Here is a 13,629-nt window from a genome sequence, read left to right on the forward strand (position 1 = left end):
TAAATGATACATTTTATAGGGCATAGACTTTGTGTCCACTTCTATAAATCCTTTAAATTTTTCTTCCTTATCATCACTGTAGACAAGAATGTCAATACCCAGATTCTCAATATTGCGACTCTCGATGGAAGAATAATCATTTAGTTCATGTATGATTTTGGACTGGGAAATAGTGTTGGTCTCTACAATTTTTTTTAACTCTTCTTCCGGGAGCCAAAAATGTCCATAAATGGATCTCTTTTGTCACACTATGGTAAAGGTCTGTTTTTAGCTAAAAAGTTATGAAATGAAATCCTGTCCTTAACTGGTAGCATCCTTCAGCATGCATGGAGCCCAGCATTGGCACCCTTCTGCTTTCATAGACTTAAATGCTTAAAACTGTCAAATATTTTCTTTGTTTTGATTAAAACTTATAATACGAATATAAATACATACAAAAGTTACACATTTTGCAGCTAAAACTTTTTACACTTCAATGAAACACAATTCCAGGAATCCTAACATATTCTGTCAATTTCATAATGTTCACATTTATCACAGCATTATACAATGTGACCTTTTCTCCCATAGTACCTGTAGCACTATGTCCTTTTTAAAACCTGGCTAAAACACTAGTATAGATGTCTGCCCCACACCCTAGAGATAATGGGTTTGAGAATGTTTATGTCTGCCCCTCATACATTGAGCCAAAGTGTCAACTTAATCTGCTATTAAATGTTTTCTTTGCCTTGTTGTTTTGTACTTTGGGCCTAGTGAAGATTACAGACAACTAAGAAAGTATGTCAAGCTAGCTCCAATAAATATGAAGAAATAGTAAAAGTTCTCCCATAATTGACTTAAAACAAATTGCTGTTATGAAAAGTGCAGTGTGCAATTCAATCAATTAAAAATCAAACTGAAAGCAGAACTTATTACCAGTTACTAATTGGATAAATCAGCTACAAAAATACGAGTGGTGGGAACCCAAATGGTTGTTAGTTTACTGTTGAAAAATGGGCAGAACTACAATTATTCCAGCCTGAGTTATTGGCCTTGCTATACATATGATATTGGTATTGTCTCTGGCAACTTGTATACCAAGTTTCATTTGAATATCTTCAAACATTAATGGCCTAGTTTAGTAGTTTTGGCAAAACAACAAAACCAACATCCCCAGCGACAACAACACAAAGACTCTGACAATACCTTGCCTTTCTTCCTTTAAAAAAAAGATGAGCTTAAAATCGAGCAAATAAAGGGCTAAAGTTTAATGACTGAATTAATGTATCTTTATTTGTTGGAAATATTTTGCCAAAAAAACAACAACATCCAAGTCATTCAAAAGTCTGAAAAAAATAAAGATGATTGTCTTTTGTTTGTTTTTTTAACGTTAAAATTTAATTTGTAACTGGGAACTTAAGAATAAATGCCTTTTTTGTATATAAAGTGCCGACCAGGTGATTTGTTTTGCCTTCATAGAACTAAAAAAAATCATACAACAGTCAAAGTTCTTATGAACAATGTTTCCATAAATCATGCAGAATAATGGTGTGTCTATTAGTGATGTTCCGATGATCGATTTTAATCGAAAATCGATTGGTTGCCCCAGAAGTTGGCGACAATCGATTGTATAATGGTCATAATCGATCATCGGTTCAACCAGAGTTGCTTTTCGTCTTCATTTTCCACTTGCCAGGGGACATCACTGCGTTAGAGATTCGTCCTTTACTTTCCTTTCATTACCGTCTATTTTCTTTAGCTTCATTTATACATTTGGAGCTGTTCATTTCTTATCGTTAAACAATATGGCTGACCAAGCGCCAAATCTCGAAGACGAAATATTTCCCTATGCTGGGGGCAAAGCCAGATCGAGAGTATGGACTCACTTCGGCTTCAACAAAAAAAAAGCCAGGCCCACATACCAAAGAAAATCTTGATATGGATTATGCTGTGTGCCGGCTTTGATAATTAATTGATTTAATGCATATGTTTGCATTTGGAATTGTCAACAAACCACTTGGGTAAACAAGGCATGACAGTTGTACTATATGACAGTCTACATTCTGAGACTAAGACTGATGCAACATAAAACTCAGACTGTAGAGTGAAGCAGTTTGATTATTACAGTATTTATTTGGCTCATAGTAATAAAAGAAAAAAACAACTACTTCAAACATGGTACATTTACATGTATAACATAAGCTTAGTTTAAAATGATTATGAGTTATTAACTTATTGTACAAAATACTACAAATACTACTACATTTAAGGTATAGTCAGAAATGGTCCAACGGATTGTACTATCGATAATCGGTTACTTGAGTGGAACCGATCATCGATAGTAAAGCTGGAACCGATTCCCATCACTAGTGTCTATAAATCATATAGTCATACTGTAAAATCATTAATGTTCGTGGGGCATTTATGTTCGTGGTTTTTGTGGGTTGGGTGATCCACGAATTCAAGATCCCACGAAATATAGATCCTTTATTCACTTTTTCCAATTGCCATGTTATGTACATACACTAGTTTATTCGTTACACAGGCCGCATTATATAGCGTAAACATCCGTCTCACTGTATATCCTTCTTTTATCGTTTTGTTAATATATTATATATGCCTTCAACAAATAATAAACCAAATCATTTTAATGTGGTCATGAACCAAATGACAGAAGCACGTGCCTAAACGTTTGCTTTTCATGCAAATCTCAAGGCTAACACGATGTGAGTGACGAGTGTCGGTTCTCGATTTTTTCTTTAATGGAATAACTAATCGATTACATTGGAGGTTCTGAGCATCCAACGTGACAATGTACAAAACATCGCGTTCAATACACTTATTAAACAAAAATGTTTGAATAAATATTGAAATTATGATATGAAATGAGATGATATACAAAGTGATTAAATTTGTAAACATCAGCTATCTTTTGGGATTGTTTTCTCAAATATACGGACCTTCTCGGGGTTTTCGCAGTTTGCAAAATTCTTAATTGGCATTCAATGGCTTCGGCTATCTGTATTTATGATCACGGTACAACTTCTTTTATGACCTTGATTTCCAATTAAATCGATAATTGACATGCACTAATTGGCATGTCGTACCACTATAGCGAGTGTCATAAACCGTGTGACGTAGAAGACGAAAATCACGGGCCAGCGCGTTGAGATAATACATACAATTTAGGACGATCGCAGTTTCGATTTTTTTTTCAAAAATGAAAAACCACGATTTCAAGTACCCACGAAATTGTTATTTTTCGGCGAACCACAACATTTCATGCCCACAAATATAAATGATTTCACAGTATATAATAATAGTGTATCTATAAATAATATACAATACTGGTGTGTATATAAATCATTCACAATAATGGTGTCTATAAATCATATAGAATAATGGTGTGTCTATAAATCATGCAGAATAATGGTGTGTCTATAAATCATTCACAATAATGTTGTCTATAAATCATATAGAGTGATCGTGTATCTCTGAGATATTGCACTACAATTATTTTTTTGTAACAGGAGCAGACCATATAAATTCAAAACCAGTAAATGTTTATTGAATATAAAAGACAAAAAAATGAAAAAGCACTTATAAATTGCCCGGTCAATAAGTAAGCTATTCCTGAATGGTATGTAGAGCATTAATTGGCTGATTGTTTAGAATATTGTTAGAAATTCTCATTCACAATTTTAGGGTTGGACATTGAATTTTTTTGTGAAATGTTCAGAAAATGCTTGATGCAATAATAAAACATCATCAAAAAAATAAAATAGAACTCTTTGGTAACTATTTAGTTAAAAACGTGAAAGAAAATGCTGTTTTGGGCTGAAAAAGCATAGTTACACTAAATGAAAATTGAAGCATTTTAGGCTTGGATTTTTAAATCCTGTCCAAACAAGAATCTTTCAGTTGGTGTATGGTGTTCACACATAAAAGCAACAAAGATTAAAACAAGTTTTCAGCCTAAATAAAACCTGTGAAAGAGTGAGTTAAAAGTTAACTAAATTATATGGCCAACATTGTAAGCAGTTCTCTAACCTTAATGGACACCTTTTTTTTAGATCAGCAGTATAGATTTGAGACAACTGTTTCACCTGTTCTTGTTTTGTTTAACTATATCAGCATATCATAAAATATTTCACCTTTAAAACTGCACAATGATGCTGTTAATCATGTTTTTAACAAAAAAACTCTGAACAAAGGGCCAAATGTATCAAACCAATAGATGCTAGTGTTGGGAATCGGTTGCAATTTTACTATCGATGATCGGTTCCACTCAAGTAACCGATTATCGATAGTACAATTGGTTTTAAAAATACTAGATAGTACATGAGTTGCAGTTTTATTCATGTACAGTATCAAACTCTTAATCATTATATGCATATACCTTATGTCTATGATTGAAGTTATTAAGTGTTGTTGTATAAAAAGTAGTTTATTTTCTTGCTCATTGTGGCTTTCATCAGCCATTTTGTTAAAGATAACATCTGAACACTTACTTATATTTGTTTTTGTTTGTTTTTCCGATAATCAATTTTAATTAAATACTATCGATTGTCGCCAATTTCAGGCCCAACCAATCGATTTTTGATTATAATCGATCATTGGAACATCACTAATAGATGCTGACAATATGGTTAAATTACCATATTTTCTTTACACATCTTTTCAACACTTTGCTATTTAATTAAGATGTAAGACACATATATACATTTACACCAGCCTACAGGTGGTATTTTACCTTTAAACAAACCTTTGACATCTATGTGAACTACCGACTTAGCATGTCATCAAAAGTGGTATCTATTACAAAGCATTAACTAAGGTCACCACCTTTCTGCAGTATTTCAGATCCTAGAGGACAATTAACCTGTAACAATGTCCTGTAAGACACAAATCTCAATTCTAGACATTAACTTCAAACAATAAAACAACATGAAAGTCATGTAATTGTATGCTTGAAAGTTGTCTTTGCAGTAAAATATACTTCCCTCAAAACATGTACCTTGTAATGTAGTTTCCAAATCATTCATTAAGTGAAACCATGCTTATCTCGGATTACAATTGACCCCAATAATTACCTTATGAATTTAATACAAAAATAGTTTATTTTCAAGTATACATGCTTCCAGGGTTACAATAATACTATTTTACAACTTCATTGGCACAACATTTAAGAATATTGATATCAGGGTGGCTCTGTATCATCATGTAGGGTTTTCAAAAGGTTAGAGTCCTGCAGAAAAGGGACAGGGTGCTAAAGGAGAAAAGGGCACATTGTGTCTGGCATTAAATAATTTGTAAATAATCAATTTTACAAAAAAAAGTAGGAATTGTGCTTACCGTAATTAAAGAAATAGTACCAGTAGGTCTCAACTGCCAAATGTGTCAAGTTTGTATGAATTCATAATAATATTTTAAGCTTTATTCAAAATAACAGTTTGTTTTTGTTTATCTTGAATTTAATTCTATGAAGGCAGAAGGGTACACATGCTGGTCTCCATGAGGGCAAAATGGTGCTTCCAAAAAAGGACAGGGTGCAGCACCCTTCCGTAACTCTTTAACCTTATCATGTATGCCAAACCTTGTATCGGGAAACAAAAGTGAACAATGTGCTGTTGAATTACTGGGTATACGATGCTAAGATAATTCTAATTTACAACTAAGATTGACCTAGAATGTTTTTGAAATGGAGCCCAGACATGTGAAGCGACATATATGTTTTACCCAAAACTTACTTGTCACTAGGGGCCGGGGACCCTGCTCTGCTCCCAAGGGGGCTGTAGGGGGCTGGTGAGACAGACCTTGATCTTGACCGGCTGCTACGAGAACCAGATCTGTAAAGAAAAGATTAATATGTTTCATACAATTTTTCAATAAAGTTTTCAAAGGGTGAAAGGGAGTCAACTTAAGGCAGACTTAAAAAAATATGAAGATGTGATTGTGGCTTACTATAATTCAGGAATAAAACCTTGGAAAAATAATTATCATGTACAGGAGGTTAAAGCAGTCTAAGCAGTGTTATTGTTTAAAGTTTTTTTTTCTTAGCAATGCATGTTTTGAGTGGTGAGAGTTGTCTAGTGGTATAGATGTCTGCCTCTCACCCAAGAGGTTGAAGGTTCAATCCCCACTAGGCAAACTTTCTCATGGCCTCTCAAAAAGGACACAGTACTGGTTTATATATCAATGCATATACCAATGCATGTTTACATCTTATTAAAGTGATGCTATCAATAATTTTTAACTTTTAACGCAAAAAACCTAAATGTTACACTGACCTGCTTCTATTGCTGGCAGGAGATCCTGACCTTGAACGACTGCCTGACCTTGACCTTGCACTAGCTGGGCTACCAGAGCGGGACCGACTTCCAGACCGGCTCCTGGCAGGACTATTAGCCCTACTACCTGCTCGGCTCCCCGACGCAGACCTACTTCCTCGACTGCCTGATCCCGACCGTGACCTGATTTTCTGACTTGCTGGACTCCCCGAGCGGGACCTGCTTTTTTGACTGCCAGATCTACTTCTTTGACTTGCAGGACTGCCAGACCTAGAGCGACTCTTCTGACTTGCTGGGCTTCCACTGCGTGACCTGCTTCTTGCTGGTGAGCCAGACTGAGACCTTGACCTACTCCTCTGACTGGCTGGACTTCCTGATCTAGATCTGCTCGCCTTACTAGCAGGGCTGCCTGATCTTGATCTACTTTTATTGAATGTCTGCGAGGGTGATCTGCTTCTGTCTCCACTTCCTGTGGGTGAGTTTGACCTTGACCTTTGAACACCATCAGGACTTGGTGACCTTGACCTTTCACCTGGACTTCCATCAGGTGACCTTGGGGCACTATTGTTCTCTACTGGAGATGCTGGGCCATCTGCGGGAGATCCAGGAGATTGAGGTCCACCTGGGGAGCCCGACCTACTTCTGTCTCCCAGGGGTGAGGCTGACCTACTTCTGTTTCCTGGGGGTGAGGCTGATCTACTTTGATCCCCAAGGGGTGATCCTGATCTACTTCTGTGGCCAATGGGTGAGGCTGACCTACTTCTGTTTCCTGGGGGTGAGGCTGATCTACTTTGATCCCCAAGGGGTGATCCTGATCTACTTCTGTGGCCAATGGGTGAGCCAGACCTACTTCTTTCTCCAGTGGGTGAGGCTGACCTACTTCTGTTCCCAAGTGGGGAAGGTGACCTAGATGGGCTCTCAGCTGGTGAACGGGGAGAGTTAGGTGGACTTTGTGGCCCTGACCCTGGTGAGGGGGAACGTGACCTTGAACCCATACTGCCCCCTGGGGACATGGGCTGGTCAGGTGAGCCTGGACTTTGAGGTCCAAGGGAGCCAGCTGGACTGTGAGCACCACTCTGAGGGCTTCCAGGGCCATCACTGCCTGCAGGAGATCTGTAACAGTTTGCAGTATCATTTATGTTAACTTTCAAACAGAAACACAGGCAACATTATTTTGCTCAGCATATGCTGGATAACTGTCTGACTGTGAAAATCACCTAAATGCAGCATAACATAATCCAACAGCAATAATAAATTATATCATGATTCTGATACAGGCAGAGAATTGTTTAAAACTTGATACAAAGACGTCCACAGGTTAACTTTGGCCAGTTTGCACATTTAAAGGATTCAATTTGATGATAGTAATTATTGGATGAATATCAACAAACCAATAAACAATTTGGCTAACTTTAACCAAACGTAAGAGATAACCAGTTAATACAATTGACTGCTGGAGATCTTTTTTTAAATTTTTTCTATCAGTACATGTAGGTTTTACCAACAATGGTAAAGTATGAAAATCATGTTAGTATAATTGTCAAAACAAATGCCAAGTTTTCAAAGGGAGCAATATTTAATAAATTAACCTGTTTTCACATATATATCACACCACTTTAATACAATCTTTTTCATACCACGTCACAAAATAGCATTGTTTGTACTGTATTTTGATCTATGAGGTTATATCGACTACAGCGTTTTTTTTTGCAAAATAGATTTATTGAGACTCTAGCCGCATGAATCAAAATCTTCAAAAATCTAGCTGAGGCGAATATGAACTCCTGTATCAGAATGCAATAGCAAAAAACTCTTTAATCAGATACCGTACAGGTCAGAATCATTTAGATATAAAACATATAGTTAATACGCCCGGACAATATTTTCGAATATCACCCCTTCTTATCACCCTCTGCCACAGTGTTGCCCTTTGATATCATTTGTTGGTTCAGTATAATAAAATAGATACATGTATTGACTGCTTTGGGAGTGTCAGTGTATATTGTCAACCTTCTGAAATTACTGTCAACCTCAGCTTCGCCTCAGAAGACAGTATTTACCACAATGAAAAACTACAGAAACAAGCTCAGTAGCAAAAGGTTTAAACATAAACTTGGTTTAATGGCACTGGGCAATATGCATTTGTCCCCTCAAGGCAGTCAATATTTATATAAATAAATATTACTTTTTCATAACACACCTTTTTGTTTTCCAACATCAATATAACATTGAATTGTAAATGTACTTGATATGATCTGTGGTCAGAAGAGTAGAATATGGCTGTATTGCACAAGGTAGAATATGAAAAATGGATTTGGCAAAATATATTGCAAGCCTATTTATGATTAGTATACAATAAATGTTTAGTTACCTTGGAGACTGTGGAGGACTGTTGTCGAATGACCCCGTTGGTGATATTGGGCCACCTTGGTCTGCATCCGGGCTCCCTGGTAATATAACAGTGGGCATGTGAACCTTGATTATATCATGGGGAAACATAATCTGTGATAATGAGTTGAAAAGACCGTAGGATAGAAAGGAATTATATTTCATTTGTTCTTTTTGGCACATAACGTTATAACCGACATGCTGGCTTTTATATTTCAGCAACATTTTTATTGTCCGATTCCGAAAGTGCAAATTGACATTGCACAAATGATCCTGCTGACAACTTTTTTTTATTTATTTGTCTTGGAATGAGCCACTTTTTGCGTAAATATCTGGAAACTAGTGATATAAGACTGCTGACAAAAGAGCAGATCACAGTTTTCAAAATTACTTTTGAAATTGATGTTTTATGGCTAAAAGGGTTACTAACACTTTAAGAAAAATGAAGTTTTCGGCAATTTACTAAACATTTGAGATCTGTTCTATTTTGAGATACATACATGTATCTTATATCACTGAATTGAAGGCACTGATGCCAAAATAAGCTAATTCTGTGACCAAAAAAATTAAAAAGGTCAAATCTTTCAATTTGTGAGAGTGCATTTTTAACCCATCTTGAATGAATTAGACAAATGATAATAAACGTTAGCATTGTTGTACTTGAAACAAATCTCATATATTTTTCTTCCGAAAATTGTGAGATACGGCTGATCACATGGGAATAAAGTCACGTGTCTACCTATGGGTGAGCCCTGTGATTGAGTGGGTGATCCTGGGGGACTGTCACGAGGTGAGGCGAAGCCTGGAGAAGGGGGTGGGGAACCCATTGGGGAGTCTGCACCACTGTGAGTAGACATACGCTCAGCCTCATCCTGTGACCCTAAAACAAAGTAAGGAACTTGTGTATTGGTATTAGTATTAAAAAAACAAAGCAAAAAAAACTTCACAATTTGGCATAAAGTTGATCAATTATAAAGAAATGTAACAAGGACCTAAACCAAATCTAATAAGGACATAAACTTACTTTTATGAATGACTTATTGGTATACAATTTCAATGGATTTACAATTCAAATAGATTCAAAACTGTTGTCTTTTTTTAAGATTAAATTAATCTCAAAACTGTTAGTGTTTTATTGGAAGTTCAGTTGATGATTAAATAACCTTACCATCTTCTTCAATGTCTTCCTCAGAGTGCCCACCCTCTCCATTTGTCTTTTTTTAAGATTAAATTAATCTCAAAACTGTTAGTGTTTTGATTGGAAGTTCAGTTGATGATTAAATAACCTTACCATCTTCTTCCATGTCTTCCTCAGTGCGCCCACCCTCTCCATTCTGTTAACAAACAAAACAATTGTGTGTCATTAGAGCTAAATGAATTGACAAGTCAGAGACAGTTGGAGCTATACATGTGAATATGTATGAGTTTAAAGGGACGTCAATGAGAGTATGTCGGTTTTCTTTCAAATGGTAAAGTGTCATAACGTATTTGTTTAATACCAGTATTTACAATATGACCATTTGGGTTTTCGGTGCTCACATCCCTTTGGAAGCTGAGCTAGAAATCTGAAATTCAATAACTGTGACCTGCCTAATCCTTGCGCACAGCATGTCATAAATCTTTGATAACTAATATCACTTACAGCCTGTGTACAAAAGGTCAAGTTTAAATATCAATAACATTCTTGATATGAGCTAACCAATAAACAGAATTACATAATTTACTTGAGATCTATCATTTTCACATGTTTTCTTTCAAAATCCACCTTTATTTGTGATTCCAAAATATTATAACATTGCTGACCTTCAAAACTGTTAATAATGAGTAAAACATAAAAAGATTCTTTTAAAATCATACATGTATGTGACTCTCAAAACAGAATGCAGCAAAATCACATGTTATTACTTGAAGTACAAAGAAGAGTAGAAATATTATGTGTGTGTATTCAGAACCTGTTGCAATTGGTAGTCAAAGTCCTGTTCATCTTGTAATGGGGTTTCTCCACCTTCACCTGTTAAGAAAAATGCCAGATTAGACAATAATTTAGTATTCATTATTTAGAAATATTACAGACCACTGAGGGTTTTATGATGTCAGCGGTCTATATTTTTTTGGTCAAGTCCATCTCTGCCAAAAATACTTTATGGACTATGGATGTCATAAAACTGTAAACTTTTATTTAAATACATTGATACAAGGACCGATTGACAATATATATATATATGTGTGTATCTGACTGAGATTTCAAATACATAAGAAATATTTTTGACACCACATTTCCGAGAGGTGAGTACGGTTTCTATTTCAGCCCGATCCAAATAGTTCCAATGACAAACTTGGCCTGGTCTGTATTGGGACAATTTATCAGTATTATATTACATTTGTTCTCAACCGAAACAATTTTTTTTTTGACATCTAATATATTCACGCATCTGTCAAAATAAGCACAAATCCTGAAGTAAATTTCTTTCAAGGCTTGCTCAAATTATTCTTATAGCAAGCATTGTTCATTTAATCTAATGAATAAAGTGACCTGTTCAAAGTTCACAGCGCATGCTTGAATAGTGTCTTGATTTCTGTGGAAAATTCTCAAAAACGTCTCTAGCTATTTTTAACTAACAATAATAAATGTCATATAATTATAAATGCTTCATTGTACCGATCATGCGCATGACGTCAGAGGTCAGGTTTCATAATTGTGTCAAATGCTTGCTGCTTTACCATGTAATAAAAACAGCGGCAGTATATTGATGATTCAATGTTAATTATTAATAAGTCAAGACAATATTTAATAGGCGATTACAGACGTAAACAAATACAACACTGGTAAGAAACTTATGCGACTTACTCAACAGACACAGAGTTCCACCGCGGGGTCATAAAATCAATAATATCTGACGATTTCCGACACTACCATTCATATTTACACTAAAAATAATAGGGGTTGAAAAGTCTTTGATATTGGGGTTGAAAAGCCTTCAATATGACTATTGAAATATTTCGTCACCTTAGTGCAAGAACTCAATATCTGCTTTTATATCTATATGCAGTTATGCACCAGTCAATTGTAACCAAGCCCCCCCCCCCCCCCCCAGGTTGGGGGGTATACCCGGGATAGCCAGGGAAAAGGGCCGTGTTTTTACTTTCCAGGTGGCCCCGCAGTGCCAGGTGACTGCGGAGATTGGGCCTTACATGCGGGGGCATTTGATCGGGGTTTAACCATCGGTTTGTCCCCGCAGGGCGGAGATTTTACCCGGGGTTGGCTTGACCGAAAGTCCCGGCTATTCCCCAGATCTGGGGGGGGGGGCGTGGTAACAATTGACTGGTGCATTATTGAGTTATTGCACTAAGGTGACTATTTCAACTAGAGTTTGAAAAGTCTTTGATATAGGCGTTGAAAAGTCCAAAGAGGTAGGGGTTGAAAAGTCTAAGGGTTGAAAAGTTTTCATTTTGAGAAGGTGTTGAAAACTCTTGTGGTTGATAGTTCTGCTCCCAAACAGCTGTAGGTTTGAACTGCACATCAAGCCCACTTCGCTGTCATTCCAAGCACGATTACATTAAACTTCGAATTATTACCATTTACTTTTAAGAAAAAGTGGGAAATCAATTTCACAGTTCTTCAATCTAAATATCTGAAGTCCTCGAAACGTGTTTTAATATTGACAAGGGTTGTGCAATAAAAACTGAAAAAGTTAAACATAAACAATACTTCCTTAATTCATGGTTCAAGGCGATATTAAGATAATAAAGTAAAGGTTACGGAAAATATCGCTTCAGATATCATACCCATAAGTTCGTTTGCTTCCATTTTTGTCTAATTGCTCCTTTAAACGCGTAAATCTTGTGAAAATATTTTATTCCTCAGTAAGCTTTATGGACAAAAACAAACGTTATCCAAAATTGGTTATATCGACTTACACAGTCGTTGTAAGATAAGGTTACATACAACCATACTTTTAACTACTTTGCACACCTACGAACATCTAGAGCTCTCAATTTGATTATCTATAGAACTGCAGGCGAGTACTCGATTACTCGTTCGATCAACGTTCTAAATGAAAGCCAGAAAAAAGGAAACGCGCTAACTTAAAATAAGTGCAATGACATTTGTCACGATAGTTTTCAGGGAGCAGGACTTTTCAACCCCAAGACTTTTCAACCCCCTCTCAAAATGAAGACTTTTAAAATCAACACTTAGACTTTTCAACTCCTACCTGGTTGTACTCTTCAACCGTTTTATAGTGAAGACTTTAATTTCAACGCCTTCTTTAAATAATTCAATAGCCATATTTGAGACATTTCAACCCAAATTATTTATGTCAGCCAGGAATTGTTTTTAGTCTTTTTTTGCACGCAACTTGAAACTGATCGATTTAATAAAAAAGAGTATAATTTAAATAGCATACATTTAACCAGGAAACAAATTATAAAGTTCACCTGATAATGTTCTTTATATATTTTGATAGATATTTACTTAATTCATTTGTTTTGAATTTATGAGTAACTGCGTAAATTGACAAACGTCAAATAAAGCAATTTCCGCATGGTTATTGAAATACACTTTCCCCCAAAGTATTGGATGGATCAAAGACAAAGGTGTTGCATTGATCTAATAAGCATATATGTAATGTGAGCGAATTTATATATTTTATTGACAAATTTTAGCACCATTCATCCTTTTGTTCTTCCAATAAACAACATATTTAACTTGACAACAAATGAATGTTATGGTTTCTTAAGAATTATTAAAACTCCTTTCTGTTTGACTTTGTCCGTGTATACATGTAGCTAGGCTGACACCCCTCGCTCACATCCACCACCGCCCTAGCTCTTTTGGTATGCGATATGTACGGGCATTTTACAGAGTACTTGAGACCCAAGAGAGTCTCGCTTGGTATGTTGATTTTTGCGGCACTATTTAATACCCCTTGTAACTCTGTATTTTAGATAGAAACTAAAATAGCGCTTGATA

The 13,629-nt window shown here is 35.9% G+C and overlaps 1 protein-coding gene across 1 annotated transcript in view; it reads right to left on the minus strand.

Moving 5' to 3' along the window:
- Nucleotides 1-12,558, minus strand: part of LOC128219871 (protein IWS1 homolog) — a 34,786-nt gene extending 22,228 nt beyond the window's left edge. Inside the window, exons 1-7 of the mRNA XM_052928005.1 lie at nucleotides 12,444-12,558; nucleotides 10,610-10,668; nucleotides 9,949-9,991; nucleotides 9,397-9,537; nucleotides 8,641-8,716; nucleotides 6,270-7,382; nucleotides 5,730-5,828 (exon numbers count right to left, since the gene is read on the minus strand). Coding sequence (XP_052783965.1) covers nucleotides 5,730-5,828; nucleotides 6,270-7,382; nucleotides 8,641-8,716; nucleotides 9,397-9,537; nucleotides 9,949-9,991; nucleotides 10,610-10,668; nucleotides 12,444-12,465 — 1,553 coding nt within the window. The 5' untranslated portion in view covers nucleotides 12,466-12,558. The remainder of the gene's footprint in view (nucleotides 1-5,729; nucleotides 5,829-6,269; nucleotides 7,383-8,640; nucleotides 8,717-9,396; nucleotides 9,538-9,948; nucleotides 9,992-10,609; nucleotides 10,669-12,443) is intronic.
- Nucleotides 12,559-13,629: the final 1,071 nt, after the last annotated feature.

This window comes from Mya arenaria, chromosome 15, assembly GCF_026914265.1.
Source record: "Mya arenaria isolate MELC-2E11 chromosome 15, ASM2691426v1".
Classification (NCBI taxonomy): Eukaryota; Metazoa; Mollusca; class Bivalvia; order Myida; family Myidae; genus Mya; species Mya arenaria.